Raw genomic sequence first — 19,476 nt, forward strand, 5'->3', positions numbered from 1 at the left:
TGAGGTCCATCCCCGCTAACAGATAGCTTTCGGGATTGAAAAGTGCACGGGAGTTTAATGTAAGGATTTCTCTCTTCTTGCTATAAATTATATGGTTGCATTTATGATTATATGGCATAAAGGTATTAAGCTATGGACAATGTAAAGCCTGAGATTATAAAGTGTATAAGCCACATTTAGTTTTGAAATGTGCTGTGCCCACCTCCTGATCTTACCCTTTCCTGCTTTTCCCTGGAATAGTCACTCTCCACAATGAATCCCTGGAAGAGCTTTAAAAGACATTGGCATCTGGGCCAATTAAATCACCATCTCTGGGGAATGGTTCTTGACATGGGCATTTTAAAAATGTTCCCCTAAGTGACTCAGAGATGCTTTCAGGGATGGTAACTGCTGTCCTAGAAAACACCACTGAACTGCATCCACCTTTAAGAAGCAGAACCAGGTGGCTCAGCAGGCAAGGATGCTCGCCTGCCATGCCAGAGGACCCGGGTTCAATTCCTGGTGCCTGCCCATGTTAAAAAAAAAAAAAAAAGAAGAAGCAGAATAATTTAGTGGAAAAGGTTCTGGCTGTTTGCTTAGACCTGGATTCAAATCCTGACTTTACCATTTGCCAGCTGTGTGACCTTGGGTGGGTTAAGTAACCTCTGGGAGCTTTAGTTTCCTCATCTGGGAAATAGGGATAATAGTGCCAAGCTCCCGAGGATGGCATAAGGATTAAATGAGATAATCAAAGGAAAGACTTAACATCATGCTGAGGAGCACTGAACTTGGGGCTTCGTGCTGGGTAAATAGCAGACGTTTTTGTTACTGTTATAGGTGTGTTTAGCTAGGAGTGAGTTTGCCTTCGTAGGGGCAGGTATCACCAAAGAAAACTGGGGGACAAGGGACATTGTCCTAGGGGCAGGTAGACCACAAGGAGCACTATTAGATACAGGCACATGCAGCTGATAATTAGACTCCACACCCTGGGGACCCACGGATAATGCAGATCCGGTTTATAAAAGTTATGTGTTTCCTCAGTGGGACTGGTGAGAACCTGGGATTTGGAGAAGGATGATGCTCATGTTGCGGAAACTATATTTTTTACAATTGCTTGCCCACACAGTGAACTCCTAAATTCCTTCAGAGTCTGAAATCTGGGGTCCTGTGATCATTTGAAGAGCTGGAATATTCCAGCTCTGTATATTCCAGAGCTGAAATATACAATTCTGGAAATAGAATTGTATCTGTTCTAGTTTGCTAGCTGCCAGAATGCCAGAAGTGGGAATTTCTTAAAATTCCCTTTTAAGAAAGGGAATTTAATATGTTGCAAGTTTACCGTTCTAAGGCCTTGAAAATGTCCAATCTAAGGTATCCAGGGAAAGATACCTCGGTTCAAGAAGCCTGATGACATTCAGAGTCTCTTTCTCAACTGGAAGGGCACATGGCGGCCATGGCGACATCTGCTAGCTTTCTCTCCTGACTTCTTGTTTCATGAAGCTCCCCCAAGGACGTTTTTCTTCTTCACCTCCAAAGGTCTCCAGCTATGTGGGCTCTTGTGGTTCTCATGGCTCACCTCTGGCTCTGAAGCTTTTTCCAAAATGCTTCCTCTTTTAAAGGATTCTAGTAAACTAATCAGGACCTACCTGGAATGGGTGAGGTCACGTCTCTGTGGAGATAATCTAATCAAGGCTACAGTACTGAATAAGGATTAAAAGAAACGGCTGCCTCCACAAAATAAATCAGCATTAAAACATTAAAACAGGCTTTTCTAGGGTACATAACACTTTCAATCTGGCACAGTATCTTTCTGTTTAAGCCAGAACCCACGGTTCAGCTGGAGCTAACTGGCCAGTGTTGATCACCTAGAGAGGAATTGCCCTTTGAGTGGGTGCTGGCAGGAGTACCTCTCCATCAGTCCTTCTCTCTCTTTCTTTTAATTCCTAAATCTCTGCGTGTGGATTGTCCACTGTATTGACATATGTATATTCTTTGACTGTCAGACTTCCTCCTAACCCTTCCAGTTTGTCCTCTACTCAAATAGGGCAAACACATTTAAGTATTTTTCTCTGAAAAATATATTAAGATAGTCCATTAAATGCAAGTAACAACACAAAAAAAAGTTGTGTTAAACAAGCAGAATCCTTAATGGTGAGGATCAATTAGCAAATTTATTAAATAGGGGCCAGCTGACTCCTGGAAACATCCCGTTTGGTGTCCCTGATTGCCCATTGCCTACCATGGCACCACCTCTCAGCTCCTGCCTCCTGGTGCACTAGTAGAGCTAATGGCTTATTCCTTTGAACCAAACGAAGCCCTCCTCCTTCCTTAGCATCTGCCCCCAAAGGATAAGCAAGTCTGTTTGAATTTTGTGCACCATGGCTATGCAAATAAATAGGCCCCATATTTTCACCCGCCCATACCTCAAGCCTCCACGCAAGTACCCCTGGTGGGGGCGCAATGACTTACAGAGCCCTGGTGCGTGCATTTGTGGATGGTTCCTCCCTGCTGTTTGGACTTAAGCTGAAGCATAAGTCATGCATTCCAAAGCCACGTGGAAATGCGTTTTATGTTTGCTGCAGTTCTACATTCTCTGTTCCATGTGTATGAATAATTGGGCACGGACTCTGTAAGTCTTTATGGAAGATATGGCTCTCGATGGGGAGAACATATTTGTGAAATGTTAGGCTAGATCAAAAGGCTTCCCACTCAGCCTGCACAAACTCCAGTTGGTTTGGGGAGCCCCATGCTCGTAAACATAAACAGTCTATAGGATGTGAGTTGAGTGTGTGTGTTTTAATACTTAAGCAGGGGGTGGAGGTCTCTAAAACTGGTTTTGAGAATGTCCCAGGAATGTTGAGCATTTCCGGTGTGGGTACTGGGCCCGGGACATCAAAGGTTCCATTTGCAGCAGCCTGAGAACAGAGTGGCAGAAGCTTTTGCCTTGGTTCTTTCTTGCCTGCCACCTCCCCCATTATAATTGCTTTTCTTATTTACAACAGTCAAACATGGGGACGTTGCATGGACACAGTATGTGTGAGCCCCATAGAGTGATCGCTTTGGGAGGGCTTTTTACACGCTAACTTTGTGGAATTCTTGGCCAGGATGAGGGTGGGGGAGCATGTGGGAGATGGTCATCATTAATTCAATGCAACGTTTATTCAGGATGTTTCCATAAAACATGACCTCATCTCTTCCAACCCGCTGGTCATCATTACACTGGTGGTCACTTTTGACTTAGTGGTTACAAAAATAATTCCTTAAATTATCAAAATGCAAGTTCATGGATTGCACCTCTTTTTTGCCTCCCCCCAAGAGGCAAGAGGTCAGAGCTATTACTGACAATGTCTCCACAACATCAGAACATCTCACTGGTTCAAGGAAAAGCAGAGCAAAACAAAATAAAACAATAAAATCTATGCCAGACCCGTCACTGGGCGTTGGGCAGATCGCACAGCTGGAGAAGTTTCCGAATGTCTCTCTTTTCAAATAATTGTATGTTTTCAGTTGTGTTATGATCAGTAAGAAGACAAATTCATTTATTCATCACATTTCTTAAGCACCTGTTATGTCTCAGGTGCTGTTGGCATGAAGGAGACTGAGGAAGTCCCTGCTTTCTTGGTAGAGAGACACACTTAAATAAGCACGTCGTTAACAAACGAGTTAATTTCAGGGGTGAAAGTGCCTTAAAGAAAGTACAATGATGTGATTCAACATTCAGTATGACTGAGGCCATTGTTTACATATGTTAAGTCCAGGAAAATATAAATTTATTGAAAGACATTAGCTAATTGAATAAAAATACCTGGTTACTAATAGAAATCATTTCTTTATTAGAATTACTGGAAATCGGGGTGAGAGACTGAGCTTCCAGAGACCACCTCTTAGCTGAAAGGAAGTCCCGAGTTATTACCGTCCATGAACCAACTGCCTCCCTCCTTTTGCAGGGGGAAGCCCAGCCAAGCAGACCACCTGGGAAGCAGGGCACCGGGTCCCGGCTCTGGCTTATTGGCCCAGCAGAGTCCCCATCAATGTCACCAGCACTGCCTTGTTAAGGTACGAGACCCCAACTATCTTGAGACTTTGGGGTTGAAGGTGAGAAAAATCATGGTTGCTTGGGTGGTCAGAACCCCCAGAAAGGGCCCCCCACCAGGTGCCTTTGCTGTAAGAGCTGGCTGGAGGCAGAGGGACAGTGGTGAGGAAAAGAGCTCTGGGGGGCCCTGGGGATTGTCAGTGTGGAGGGGTCTCCCGGAGAAAGGATATTCAGAGGGAAGAAATGAGAAGGGAGCGACTCCAAGTCAAAAGGAAGCCACGTGATCCCAGATAGGACCAAAACTCTGATTGCAGCAGCATGGATTCGCTGGTAGCCAAATGACAGTTTGCCTATAGGCAGTTACCAAGGGGCCCCTGCGCAGAAGCTGCTGCTTGTTCACATGCTCAGAGACTTTGGTCTGGTTAAAGCCTAATTTCCTAGTTCCAAAGGTTCTTCACCATCAGCAGGAGATGGGTTCCGGCATAAAGAACACAGCTTTGCAGTGGAGCAAAGCAAGCTTCACTGGCATCTGCCAGCACCCCAGGCCTGGGGGGTGGGGTGGGGGATGGAAGAGGAGAGCCTGGAGCCCTGGGGAAGGAAAGGGTGAATGGCTCTGATGGCCAGAGTAGGGGTTGCTCAGCATCATCCCCGGCAACTCGTGGGGCCCTAGGAAGTCCAGGTCAGCCCTGCAGAGTCAGAAGAGGCAGCATGCAGACAGCGGGGGCCAGCAGGTGAGACAACAACAGCTCAGCCTGGAGCCTGTGATGTCAGGCCAGGAAGAGGGCCAGGCTTTTGTACAGGACCGACTTGATGTAGTCTGAGCGCTCATCCACAGGGGCCAGGCCTCCTCAGGCGGCTTTGCACATGCACAAATACCTTGGCAGTCTCTTCAGTTTTATCTCCCAAAACCAAGGACATGCTTCTCATTTGGGAATGGCCTCTGCACCCGAGTCACCTACTGCACCATACTAGAGTTGTATCATCTCGTGTAGAACTCAGGGCTTAGAGGTGGCACCTGACTTGAGGGCTAGTCCAGTGGCCCAAGGGAGCAAGTTTTGGCCCCAAGTAGCATTTGCTTGAGGTCCCACAGGGAGAACTTTTTAAAAATATTTTTGTGGATAAAACTTAACATATAAACATACAAACATTCTTAAAATACAAAGATTTCATACATGATATATGGTTAATGGCTCACAATGTCATCACATAGTTGTGTATTCATCACCATGACCATTTTTTTTAACATTTGCATCACTCCAGAAAAGGAAATAAAAGAGAAAAAAGAAAAAACTCATACATCCCATACCCCTCACCCATCCCTCTCATTGTCCACTAGTATTTCCATCTACCCAATTTATTTTAACCTTTGTCCCCCCATTATTTGTTTATTTTTTATCCATATTTTTTATTCATCTGTCCGTACCCTAGATAAACGGAGCATCAAACACAAGGTTTTCACAATCACACAGTCCCATTGTAAAAGCTATATCATTATACAGTCATCTTCAAGAAACAAGGCTACTGGAACACAGCTCTACAGTTTCAGGTACTTCCTCTAGCCACTCCATAAGCTAAAAAGGGATATCTATATAATACATAAGAATAACCTCCAGGATAACCTCTCGACTCTGTTTGAAATCTCTCAACCACTGACTCTTTATTTTCTCTCATTTCTCTCTTCTCCCTTTTGGTCCAAGAAGGTTTTCTGAATCCCTTGATTCTGGGTTCCAGCTCATCCCAAGATTTCTGACCCATGTTGCCAGGAAGATTTACACCCCTGGGAGTCATGTTCTACCTGGGGGAAGGGCAGTGAGTTCACTTGCCACATTAGCTTAGAGAGAGAGGCCACATCTGAGCAACAAAAGAGGTTCTCTGGGGGGTGACACTTAGTCCTAATTTTAAGTAGGCTTAGCCTATCCTTTGCAGGAATAAGTTTCATAAGGGTAAACCCCAAGATTGAGGGTTTGGCCTATTGATTTAGTTGTCCCCACTGCTTCTGAGAATATCATAAATTCTCCAAATGGGGAAGTTGAATATTTCCCTCTTTCTCCCCAGTTCACCAAGGGACTTTGCAAATACTTCTTTATCCAAATCACTCTGGGATTTATCAGGGCATCACACTAACCTAGACAAATCAACAAAATCTCATGCCCAATTCAAGATTCCAGGTACTTATGGTATTCAACTAAACTGAGCATACAAGTTAAATTAGGAAATGTACTACCCAAAATATAAACTTTGCACCAATAAACAAACATCTCTCCCTTTAGTCTCACATGGAAGGCGAAGTTTTTTTTTATTAATTAAAAAAAAATTAACTAACAAAACATTTAGAAATCATTCCATTCTACATATATAATCAGTAATTCTTAATATCATCACATAGTTGCATATTCATCATTTCTTAGTACATTTGCATCGATTTAGAAAAGGAAATAAAAAGATAACAGAAAAAGAAATAAAACGATAATAGAGAGAAAAAAAAAAACTATACGTACCATACCCCTTACCCCTCGCCTTCACCTACCACTATTTCAAACTGAATTTATTTTAACATCTGTTCCCCCTGTTATTTATTTTTATTCCATATGTTCTACTCTTCTGTTGATATAGTAGCTAAAAGGAGCATTAGACATAAGGTTTTCACATTCACAGAGTCTCATTGTGAAAGCTATATCATTGTTCAATCATCATCAAGAAACATGGCTACCGGAACACAGCACTACATTTTCAGGCAGTTCCCTCCAGCCTCTCCACTACATCTTGGACAACAAGGTGATATCTACTTAATGCGTAAGGATAACCTCCAGGATAACCTCTCGACTCTGTTTGGAATCTCTCAGCCATTGACACTTTGGAAGGCGAAGTTTTAAAGTATGAATAACATCATCGTTTAGCCAGTCTTCTGATATACCTTAGTCCTATCCAGATCAGCTTCATTCATATCTCTACTCAATGTCTGATCACTTTTTGTTTAAACAGTTCCTATATGTGGTACTGCTGACTTTCATAAGTTCAGAGCTCTAACTCTGAATCTCAGGTGCCACATAAATACAAAGTTTCTGGGAAAGACCATGTTATATGCAAACAGCTCAGTATCTCAAAATTCAGAATTAATAGTTACACTTTCAAAATATGTGTGATTGCTGTAAGAGTTTACAATCTAGGACCTTTTACAATAAATCCCAACCTGATAACTCATGCTCTCAACTTCAGTTCACATAATTTTTATATTATAGTGTTCTAGTTTGCTTGCTGCTGGAATGCAATATACCAGAAATGGAATGAATTTTAAAAAGGGGAATTTAATAAGTTGCAAGTTTAGTGTTCTAAGGCTGAGAAAATGTCCCAATTAAAACAAGTCTATAGAAATGTCCAATCAAAGGCATCCAGGGAAAGATACCTTGATTCAAGAAGGCCAATGAAGTTCAGGGTTTCTCCCTCAAGTGGGAAGACACATGGCGAACACAGTCAGGGCTTCTCTCTAAGCTGGAAGGGCACATGGCAAACATGGCATCATCTGCTAGCTTTCTCTCCTGGCTTCTGGTTTCATGAAGCTCCCCAGGAGGTGTTTTACTTCTTCATCTCCAAAGGTCGCTGGCTGGTGGACTCTATGCTTTGTGGTGCTACAGCATTCTCTGCTCTCTCCAAATCTCCCATCCTCCAAAATGTTTCCTCTTTTATAGGACTCCATTAAACCAATCAAGACCCACCCAAATGGGTGGAGACATGTCATCACCTAATCCAGCTTAAAAACCACTCTTGACTAAATTACATCATCCAGGGAGATGATTTGATTATAGTTTCAAACATACAGTATTGAATAGGGATTATTCTACCTTTATGAAATGGGATTTTGATTAAAACATGGCTTTTCTAGGGGGCATATATCCTTTTAAACCAGCACATATAGTTAGTTCATATGATTGAGGCATGATAATATTTGTCTTTTTGTTCCTGACATTTCATTCAACATAGAGCTGTCAAAGTTCATTCATCTAGTTGCATGTCTCACAACTTCATTCCTTCTTGCAGCTGCTTAGTAGTCCATTGTAGGTACACAACATAGTTCCCCCTTCTATTCCTCAGTTGTTATACCCTTAGGCCACCTCCATACATTGTGTGCCGGCAGAAACACTAGTGTGCAAATGTCCATTCGTGTCCCCACACTCTGTTCCTCCAGGTGTATACTGAGCAACAGGGTTTCAGGATCATATGGCAACCCCACCCCTAGCCTCCCCGACAGGGAGAATTTTACCGAGACTATACCAGTAGATCTTATCAACCTCTCTTAGGATTTTTTTGTGTGTGTGTTAAATTAGTCCGCGTTGTAGCGGGGAAGTTCGTCCTAATAGAATTCACATTCTTGCTATTTCCCTATGTGAAGCCATGGAAAGAAAACTTGGGTGGAGCTTTCCTTCTGCCTGGACAAGCTGCTTGTGTGTCTACTGCCTCTTCCCATAAGTCCCTCAGGGTCTGTTTGTAAGAAGAAAGACATTTTGATCCATAACCAAGAAACTGTCCTCCATAGTTCATGTTCTTGGGAGCCCAGCCAGGCACTTCAGCTCCAAACTTCGTATCACCGATTCCAACACTTTATTCTTTGGAGGGATAGAAAACGTCTTCTAGATCAGAGATAACTCCTTTAAGCCACTCAGAGCCAGAGCCAGAGTCCCTTAAACCTGTATTCCAGTGGCCCCAAGGAATTATGGGCATCAGGGAGTAGTCAAGCTGATGTAAACATCAGGAATACAGAAAAGCAAAAAGTGTGTGTGTGTGTGTGTGAGAGAGAGAGAGAGAGATCCACACCAGTCCCCACCCTTTCAGAGATAACCACTGTTAATATTTTGGTGGACCCCTAGGTGATGTAATAAGATTTAAAGAAGGTCTTGCCCGTGACCTAAAGCCCAACAATTGTTATCAAATGGGGAGAACTCATTTACTTAACGGATATTTATTATCATGTCCAGTTATAGGTCAAGCATTGTTCCAGGGTCTGGGTTGGAGTTAGGAGGAAATGGACACCAAGTCCCCGCAGTGGAAGAGGTCACTCACCTTCATGAGGTTTGAAGCTTCGGCAGCTCATGGGGAAAAGGCCTGGTGTTTTTAACCTAAATGTAATGCAGGGTTTCTCAGCTGTGGTGCTATTACTATTTGGAGCTGGATCCATCGTTGTTCAGGGCCGGGCTGTCCCGTGCATCGTAGGATGTTTAGCAGTGTCCCTGGCCTCTTCCCACGAGATGCTACTGGCAGCCACTGAGGCCCCAAGCGTGACAACCAGACATGTCTCCAGATATTGCCAAACATCCCCTGGGGTTGTAAACTCTGGCCTTACCATAAATTCTCTTAGCCAAATACAAGCAGGGTATTGTATTGGAGCTATCTCAGATGCCTGCCCTGCATCTGAGCTATCTCTGTCCGGAAGGGAGGACCCCTCTTTTGGACATGAGCTAGGACATGTCTAAGGTGACCAGAATCCTCTAGAGGACTGGGCACAAGCTCATTTGAAAAGCAGCTAAAGGTGCCATATAGCCAGGGGGGGCGGGTGTTCCCTCCAGTTGTCTTGGGGGTATTAAGTGATGAGGAGGGGGAATTGCCTGCTCTGTGCTGTGTCAAGCCATAGAACCAGGCCCCGGAAGGAGAAGCTGCAAGGAGATGAAGTTTGAGTGTAGGCAGGACCCAGTCTCACATCCTCTTTCCTGTCCCTGGGTGGGGAGGTGACTCTGCACCCATTCCAGCCCCTCTCTCTGCTATGTAATGGGTGGGCATGTCTGGCTGCTGGGCACTTCCTGCCCCACTAGGACCCCCGTTCTCCCTGCAAACGGCCTCGAAACGGCACCGGAGGAGGGCCTGGGGAAGCTGTTAAGTGAGATGTGGATGCAGGTCAGCCCCTCAAATCTCCATGGCCCAGCCAAGGGCAGGCTGCAAAGGGTAAAGAGCTTTACCCACAGCCTGGGGAGAAGGAGAGGGAATTCCCACACAGGAAGAAATTTACAACTAAGCGCACAAAGAAACTCACAACTAAAGGCTGAAAAAGGACAGCTGCCCACTTCTGGGGGACAATTCCCACTCCTCCACTCCTGGAGGAAACTCTGCTCTCCCCTCCCTCACGCCTAAGACAGAGGGACAAAAGGCCTCTCCCTCTGTCCAGGCCCAAATGCCCCAGCCCGCCCTAGCACCCCCTCAGCCCTCCCACTTCCGCCTTCACATTGGATTCACCTTATCCCATGACTTTGACAGTCAAAATGTCCTCAGCTTTTAGGAAACACCCTCCCCCCCCAGCCACCCCTTTACACAACACACGCCCCACCTCGGGGCAGCCTTGCCGAGCGCCTCTATCCCTTCCAGCCTGTGTCCCGAAGTCCTTCTGCTCCTGGGGGGCACACAGTGGGGTCCAGTGGGCAGGGCCCAGCGCCCGGGCTCTACCCCCAGGCCCCGCTGGCAACTCCTCGGATGAGAACAGATGTGCACACAGCCTACCAATGGCCCGCCGAGCCTGGGCTGGCTGAAGCCATGCCAGGAAAAGAGAAACAGTTTTCATCTGGCCAACAGGAGCTGCACCAACGTCACCCTGCCACCTCTGGGGACAGCCGGCATGTCCTGGGCAGAACAACCCCAGACCTCTTCTGTCGTGGATGGGCTCTTGTCCTTACCTCTCAGAGCCACAGGGCCCAGAATGCGGGGCTTCATCTCTTCAGAAGCCAGGGCCGACTCCTGCGGTAGGAGACATATCATCAGCACCCACAGTTACTTTTAGGGGCCAATGCAAATGGTTTAATTTCTTTTAAAATCAGAAGAAAATAAAAATGAACTTTTAGGTCAAAGAAAATCATTTAATACGTAATATCTGTTTCTCTGTCTTTATACCAATGCAGTCATCAAAACCACGTCTTAATGTGCAAATGCACTTTTGTACGGAGTTGGGGACTCATGGGGGTCCCACGAAAGTCAGATTAGGCCTTCGTCCTGAGCATCGCCATGAATGCGGACACTTGAAGGTGGCTGATGTGTTTCTATCTCTTTCTTCGAGATTTCAAGGATTCCCAGGACCAGTTTCATAGGCAGGGTTGTCTGAGGTTGGGAGCAGCTGGGTCTCCGCCCCCCAAAGAGTGGCCCGCCTGGGGTCCCAGCCCCGCCTCCTCCAGAGCACACCTCGGGGCTTGGCTCCCCACTGCAGGACATGCTGAGCTTGCCAGTACTGGACCTGGTTCACCAGAGGTGTTGAAACCTTTCTTGTTGGCAAGAAGTTTTCTTTGTGCTCCTGGTGCACTAGGTCCCTCTGAAGTTCTCGCCAGACTCTGAGACTCTAAGATCCTGAGAGCATTAGACGTTGTGTAATGTAATTAGGATGCAAGAGGGAAAAAAGAAAACATAAAACGGTGAAAAAAAAAAAACATGCCACACAATCCCAAACCTAATGCAGGTCCTATTTTAGTTGCTCACTGATTTGACCCTTCTGGGACCCTTGGTGTCTCACGGGGAGGTGCAACTTGGAAAAAGCACAAATCAGCTGCCCCAGGCCTCTGCAGCCCATGATTTGCTGCAGGAGCTTGGACTTTGGACAGGTTTCTGGACTGTTCTGAACTCTGCGAGTGCTCACTTAGCACCCCTTGACTTTGCTTTCATGTGGGATGCCAACTCCTAGAGCATGGATAACAAGAGATAAACCAGTAGTTACGTGGACTGTGAAAGCTGAAGGCAAACCAGAAACATGCTGTCCTGGAATCAATGGAGAGAGTCTGCCTGAGGTAGGAGAAGAAGGCAGGTGGAAAGGAGGAGGAGCAGCTGAGCGGGTGGGTCCCTGCTGCAGCACCCCTTGGAGGACTGAGAGCCCCTCCCCAGGCCTCAGGGTAGGAGAAGTGCGGAGGTGAGGTCCTGGACCTGCCCACCAGTGAGCCTTGAAGTTTGGACTGTGCTCAGCCCTCAGGTTTTTTCCTGGGAAAGTCTAGCTCATGTTGACCCTGAATTCCACTGACTTGCAGTTGGGCTGGCCTTTAAATCCCTAACTCTGTTGTAAGGGCAGCCCCTCTATTCTTGCTGAGTAGCTTTCCCCCATACAAGTACAGGAGGCTGGAGGGGTCTCCTGTGTTGTGTAATCGGGTAAAATTGAACCACATGATGCAAACACACACATATAAACACATTCCCAAAATACACCAAAACGTAAGCAAGGATTGCCTTTAGGTGAAGGGACTATCTGTGTTCTTTTCTCTTTTATATTTTTCTGTGTTCTAATTTTTTCTACAATAAGCATATACTATTCTGTACTAGGAGAAAGAACTTTGAAAAAAAGGGGGGGGGGTGGAGAATGCTTCACGGATCATGGCATTCTTAAAAAAGGACTAACGATTTACTATGCAGAGGCCCAGAGAATGAGAAATGAAGTGAGCGTTCTTTTGCAGGCCCCTGTCACACACTGTTCCCTCTAAGGGAGTGGCTGGGAACCTGGTAGGTGGTGGGTAGAACTTGTTCGATCTTAAAAAGATAGGTTAGTAGACATTCAATGAGCACTTTCTCAGTGCCAGGCCTTACCTGCATCAAGTTGTTTTATCCACGTAAGCACCCTGCGAGGCAGACACTGTATGATCATGCTCATTTTAGAGAGCTGAAAACTGAGGCACTGAGAAAGCAGAGAGTTAAGACATGGTGGGGTGGGCATTTGAACCCAGGTAACAGCCAGGTTGCACGGTCTGGGTGCTGAACCCCACCTCCACCCCCCCGCCACTGTCTCTTGCAGGGGCAGTAACTGGGGGGTGAACTGGAAGGAAAGAGAGGCAACGGAGTGGGCAGGCCCACAGGAGGCTGGGGGTGCTCGGTCTGGGCAGTTTCAGGCAGTCGTTGACACAGCACGGCTGGGGAGCGAGTCTGGGGGCAGCCTGGGGCTCACACTGTCCTGCTGTCCCTGCAGTGTGCTGGACATCTTCCCCACCGTGGTGGCCCTGGCCCAGGCCAACCTGCCCCTTCGCCGGCACTTTGATGGACTGGACGTCTCTGAGGTGCTCTTCGGTGGGTCGCAGACTGGGCACAGGGTAAGTGGAGCAGGTGGGTGCCCATCCTGTGGCGTCCAGCAGGTAGGCCTGCCACCTCTCGCCCAGGCCTTTGCACAGATAGAACCTCCCCTCTGAGGATGTATGCAAGTGGCAGTTCTGACCCAGTTTAAGACACCCTAAGGGGTCACTCATTTGAGAGGAGCCTCTCTTTCCGCTCCCCTCCTCCTCTTCTCCTAGTATCCGTCCAGTTGGTCAATCCAGGTTTGGCTGAGGTCGGATGTACCTTGGCACTTATTCCCTATAATGTATGATGAAGCTTTTTCACATGTATTTAACTTTCTGGCACAACGGAGGTGCTCAGTCCATTTTTGCTGGGAGCATGGCTGTCTGGTTGTGTGACTTACGTTTCATGTGGGGCTCCCCCATTAGAACAGAAGCTTCCTGAGGGCAGGGGCCTCCGCTGTTGGGTTCACCATGGCAATCTCAGTGCACCTATTGCAGGGCCCGGCACCCAGCCGGCAGTCAGGACGTCTGGATTGGATGAATGGGTAAATGCAGGGAGGATGGAAGGAAGGGCCTCTCGAGGGGCAAGACAGCTCCAGCCTTTAGCCCCTGAGGGTCCCCTGGCTCCTGGAGGCTCAGGAAGAGCTGTGCTGCCTGTTCTCCTCCAAGCACATGCTTTGGGCTTCCAGTTCCCAGCGTCACTTCCTCAGGCCGTCCCCTCGGCCGTGCGCCCTGAAGCACCCGCTGGCACAGACGTCGGAAGCGTCAAGCCTGAGGACCTTTCCCTGTCATTTCCGTGTGTTTTCCTCCTACCAAAAGGAAGTGGAGGTGGGAGGAGGGGAGGAGGCTGGGGGCCCTGAGCTTGCTCGGCCCTCAGTTAGGGACCCGCACATCAAAGGGTTTATTTATATCTCCACCGAGGGCCCTATGGAAGTGACTCAACGCTGCCCTTCCCGCCCCCGCCCGGGGGTCCGCGGGCGCTTTTTCCAGGGTCCTTGGCACTTGTGTGCGCATTCGCGTCCTTGTTAGGCCTGTCAGGTTGTGCCCGGCGGCATCTCCTCTGAAGAAGCGCGGCTTCTCGGCGGGGAGGGGGGCATACCTGACCCTCCAGGGAGGCAGTCCCCCCGCCCCAACCCCGCCTCCCGAGCAGCAAGGCAGGAAGATGGTTTCCGCCTTGAGACTGAAGTTAGCGGTGTGTGACCCTGGGGGGTAATCAAAGACGTCAGCGGAGAGGGGCCGCTGAGTGTGTATTGCCATGGCTACTGGTGGAATCACTGGGGTCACCAGGAAGGGCCTCAAGGACTCTGGTCGCCGGGACGTGGCGCCCCGCCCCCGCGCTGGCTGCCGCTCCCACCCGAGCCCCCACCGCTCAGCGGCGCCCGCAGCTCCCCGCCCCCAGGGAGGCCCCTCCTCGGGCAGACGGTGTGTGGTCTGGGGCCCACGGGTGCGGCCCCGGGGACAGGTAAGAGAGGCAGGTGCAAGTCACAACCCGGATGGGGGTTTTCCTAGGAGGGACGGTCACGCAGCTGGAGTCGCTGCCGACTTGCTCCCTGGCCCACCTGGTAGCCGGGAAGGACGCAGCCCGGGCTGGTGGCATCCCCCAGCTCTGAGCGACACCCGGCACCTCTGGGCACTGGGTCCCCTAGGGTTGAGCCAAGACCCTGGAGATGAGAGGTTTGGGTTTGGGGGGCACATGGGTAGCTGTCGGCCCTGGATCTGGGCTTGTCTCCTCTGGGGAGCCCTCTCTGTTGAAGCCAAGTAATAGGACTCCAGAGACTAAATAGTTTCGAATTTAGAGTGATTGTGGGGAAGGCCAGTCGGGAAACGTATTAGTGATTTTATGTGTATGCACACACACACACACACACACACACACACACACAGGTATGTTTACACACATATTTTTACAGTTTGTTTTGAGCCTCAGATACATCCTAGGTTACAAGGATTCCAATGCAGATTGGCTTAGAAGACTGTCCCAGTTTCAAGAAGCTCAAAATAACTCCAAGAAGTTCAGCTCAAGACAATAGGCAGATGCTTCTCTGCACCTGGGTTCTTCTCGGTTTTGCAAAAGAAGTAGCAGAAGGTTGAAATGGTGAAGCACCCTAGAGCCACGGACCTGCGGTCCCCTCCCCAGGCCCTCTCCTGAGAGACGTAATGGCCAAGGATGAGCGGTGGGTTTTCCTACCGGACCGTCTGCCCGCCTCCCCCCTACCCCTTTCGGCCATCATGTCTATGACAGTCAAAATCAACCGCAGTTGGTATCAGGCTGCATACTCTCGCATATGCTGAGTTTGGGCCCAGGCAGAGAGGGCAACTACAAAGAGAGATGAGAGCAAGGAAGGGGCAAGTCCACAGTCAGGAACCGAGCGTCCTGCTCTGGGTTGTAAACACTGTCCCCACGTGGCCAAGTCCCCAGTCGGGTCAGCCCCAGGTTGTCCCGACCAGGTCCCAAAACTGCAACCAGGGGAAGGCTTCCTTAAGGGCTCAGCATCTACCCAGCCCAGTCTAGCCCAGTCTGGGGCTGCTGTAGGTCACAAAATGCTTGCCGCAGCCCTCGGGGCCATACGGTTTAGTCTCCGAGCACCTATCACTTCTCTTAGGGAGGCCCCTAGTGGTGAGAGGCACCATTGGAAGCGGCTGGCCAGCCCCTGACTGCCTCACCCAGCCCTTTGGAGAACGGGGCTGAGCTGCCTTGCTCCTTGGGCATATACTCTAGGCACCAGCCTCCAGGACCTAATGCAAGGAGATGCTTGCACACTTAAAAAACAAAAAATAAAGCAAAGCAAGCAGACGCACAGGTGAGGAAGGCAGCTGCGAAAGCCCAGCATGTTTGCAGAATACAAAGTCGTCTTTGAAATTAGGACCCGGCGTCTGTAGAGAAAATGTCCTCAGCTTCGATGCAGGTGTAAATTTGCCAACCTCCCTCCTATGTTGCTACAGACAAGAATGCTGTAATCAGTTGTCTGCTTAAAGGGGAAAAAAAAAAAGGCCTTTACGGGTTCTCCCAAATCCATCCATGTTTCTGAGAATGAGGGTATTCCAGTTTGGCTTCCTCTTGGACTTGGAAGTCACCTCTGGTGACACCGAATGCCTGTTCTGAACATGGAAGCCACCCTCGTGGACTTATTGGTACCGGACTCAAAATATCAATGATTTCAACCTGCGAACCTCGACTCCCGTCTCCTGGATGTCTGAGTGCATCATAGATCATTTGGCAAAACGTTTTCCAAGTCTCACGCTTCCTGCCTTCCCAAGAAGGAAACAAAACAGCCTCCTGCGGCGAGAGGCTTGGCTTTCTGCAGGGATGGAAGAAATGAGGGATTTCGAGTGCCGACTTCTTTTCCTGTTTGGAAGGCGCCTGCTGCATCACGCTCACATGCTTGGGCTCCTTGGAGGGACTGTCACGAGAGCCCTCAAGTCAGCAGGTGTGGGAGGGGCCCCACCCTCACGGCGTGAAACTCAGGGGGACAGCTGTTTACTCTCCGCCAGATGTTTCTCATTTTTAGTTTAGTTGTTTTTTTTTTCCTTCCCCATGGAAACTTTGAATCACCCAAGCGCCTTTCCAGTGATATATACGGTCGTGACTCACACAGCCCAGACTCACCACCTTACCGGGACCCTGGACATTTCAGTTTTGACTGAACCCTGAACTTTGTGTTTCCGTTCTTTTTTGGGAGGTGGAGGTGGGGGTAATTCTTTCATCTGTGACCTGGTGAGGAAAGATGTCCCAGGCCAAATAGGATGGGACTGAGTCAAAGGGGAGGAGGAAATTGGTGTTCCGAGGTTAGACTGGCCAATTCCAGAGATTTTTTTTTCCCCTTCCACTTCCCAAACCCAAATCATACTGAGCTGCCCTCACCCTTGGTCTTTCTCTTCTTATGCCACCTTTGCCCAGGTGAGACTTACAGAACAGACTGGATGCTTTTGCAAAGGGACCGCAGGATCCCAGCATCCCTGAGAGTGTTTGTTAAACATGCACATTCCCAGGCCCCACCCCAGAGTCACAGAATTAGCCGCTTGGAGGGGTAGAGCCCAGGCAGGGCTGATTTCCTAGATGGATGACTTGTGGAGTCACATAGTATCCCAAACTCAGAAGGGCTCTGCCCTGGGTTTAAAGCTCCGCAAATTATGTAACTGGCCCTGGGCTGGGAATCTAGCCCACTTAGCCAGACCGTCCACCTGCTGGCCCCAAGTTGCATCCCACTTCCAATCCACCCCCAATACAGCCATTTCCGCAAGGGGTGGCTGGTGTGTTTGGGGGCATGGGAATAGGAGCAGTGGTGGGGAGGGAGGGTTGGGACCCAGCAAGCAGTGCTTTCCAGGTTTTCTTATTGAGTCCTGCGCCCCCTCCTCAGGTGCTGTTTCACCCCAACAGCGGGGTGGCTGGAGACTACGGAGCTCTGCAGACCGTCCGCCTGGAGCACCACAAGGCCTTCTACGCCACCGGTGAGGAGGGGCCGCTCAGCCTGGCTCCCTGCGCAGAGGCGCTTCTGGCTCTCCGGCCACCTTGACCAGACTCTCTCCTCTGAAGGTGCCGCCCCAAACCCTGGGCCTGGCAGAAGGGCCCAAGCCCTCCTGCACCCACAAATTCTCAGATGAGCTCTTTCTTCTGCTGGCCCAATTTCCCAGCCAGCTGAGAGCTAGCTGAGCACATTTACAGTGCGCTTCATTCCATTGCTATGCCCTAAGCACCACTTTGCCTGATCACTAAATGGAAGCCTGGAGATATTTTCCAGGGTAATTTACTTAACAATAGACTGTTTTAGGAAATAGGCTTGCAAGGTCTATTTAGCTAACCGACAGAAGTCTCTCTGCTTCGTGATTGGCTCTGTGACTGCCTTAAAGTGTGTATTTAAAAAATGTGATAGCAGGTCAGGATGGTTCTCAAAACCCCCACTGCTTCTTGCCACTTACTCCAAATCCTGGTCCTCCCTACCTGCCCAACCTTAGTTCTCCAAGAGCAATGCCCTTCCACTCTGACCTCATGTTCAAAGCCTTCTCAGCTTTTAGGGACCCAAATCAAACACCATTTTGCTTATGAAACTCCTTCTCACCTCCTGGGCTGGGTAGGATTTTTTAGGCTTCTGTTTATCAAATTCTCCTAAACATGCCAGCTATTTATGTACATGTCTTATTTTCCCTACTAGATTTAAGCTCTTCAAACTGAGTTCTTTCAGCTCTTTAATCTTTGTTTTCCTGAAGTGCCTGCCACAGCATCTTGCAACTAGTAGGGACCCAACTTTTTTTTTAATGAATGTAAACAAAAAAATAAAACAAATTCTCGGATGTGATGTAGATTCCAGTTTGATTCAGTTATTTAATGTGGGAACTTTTCAAAGAACTATGTAATGAAGAACAAAAAGTATAGTCCCTGAGTGTAAATCAGTGATCCCGAAGAAAATGTGGCATGAAAGCCAAACCAAGTTCTTTGAAATCATAACTTGAGGAATATTAAAAATGTCACAAGAATCTGTGGTTCTCCAAAGCCTGAAATGCAAGCCAGTAAGATATTTGTTATGCTTTCAGAGGAAAAGCTTCTAGATTGGAGTCCTTATATTACATTAGCTAAGAGGCATGGGATCTCCAGGCTGAGCTGATTTCAGCAGTGATAACCCTGAATGTTGAAATACTGGAACCCTCAGTGTTACTGTGGAGTAATGGAGCTGTTTTTAAATGATCATACTCAGACAGGAATTGCACTACCCAGAGGAGGGCTTTTGTCTGAGGATCACCCAACTCCCAGGAAAATAAGGGTGGAGCGGCCCAGGCTCAACAGATCAGATGAAAATTCTAAATAGTATGAAACAGGGATGTGTTCTGATCCACCCTTTTCCTCCTTTTAAAACACAGTGCATCTTAACTAGTTGAAACTGCTTCTGATACGCTAGATTAATTGGCATCTCCTGTTTTAGAGAAGGATGTGTCTTCTCTGGTGAGGATAATTTTATGGTCAGGAACTAGGCATGGCCTTAAAAGCTATCTAGTCTGTTTTGGTGTGTGACCTCAAATTAAGGCATCTTATTTTTTTTTCCTTTTTTAGGTAATTAAGAGAAATTTATTCACAGTGAAATCCATAGATCAAAAATGTACAGCCTAACAAGTTTTTATAAATGCATACCCCTGCATAGGCCATCTTTTTATACTGTAAATTATACAGATGGATTTTTAAATGTTAAAACAACTTTGCATTCCTGGATAAACTCTACTTAGCTATGATGTATTATTCTTTCACATATCGCTGGATTTGATTGACTAAGATTCTGTTAAAGACATCGCATCTTTGTTGATGAAAATTCTATACATTTCCTTTCTTGTCAAACTCTTGGGATCAGGGTTTCACCCACCCCATGAAAAGATTTGGAAAGTATTCCCTTCTCTGTTTTCTGAAAGGGTTTGTGTAAAGGTTTGATTGAATTCACCAGTGAAACTCTTTGGGCCTGGAGATTTCTTGGTGGAAGAGTTTCTTAT

General features: G+C 47.8%; 1 protein-coding gene across 14 annotated transcripts in view; it reads left to right on the top strand.

Moving 5' to 3' along the window:
• The window catches only part of ARSG (arylsulfatase G), a 122,563-nt gene that overhangs the window by 97,495 nt on the left and 5,592 nt on the right, over window positions 1-19,476 (top strand). For 10 of the 14 annotated variants that reach the window (XM_077163663.1, XM_077163657.1, XM_077163669.1 and 7 more), the window contains 3 exons: window positions 3,927-4,035; window positions 12,921-13,041; window positions 17,364-17,454. In XM_077163663.1, coding sequence (XP_077019778.1) covers window positions 3,927-4,035; window positions 12,921-13,041; window positions 17,364-17,454 — 321 coding nt within the window. Of the gene's footprint in view, window positions 1-3,926; window positions 4,036-8,982; window positions 9,077-10,564; window positions 11,431-12,920; window positions 13,042-17,363; window positions 17,540-19,476 lie in introns of those variants that run through there. The other 4 variants (XM_077163665.1, XM_077163667.1, XM_077163662.1 and 1 more) reach the window with 4 other exon arrangements.

This window comes from Tamandua tetradactyla, chromosome 6 (genome assembly GCF_023851605.1).
Source record: "Tamandua tetradactyla isolate mTamTet1 chromosome 6, mTamTet1.pri, whole genome shotgun sequence".
In the NCBI taxonomy this organism is placed as follows: Eukaryota; Metazoa; Chordata; class Mammalia; order Pilosa; family Myrmecophagidae; genus Tamandua; species Tamandua tetradactyla.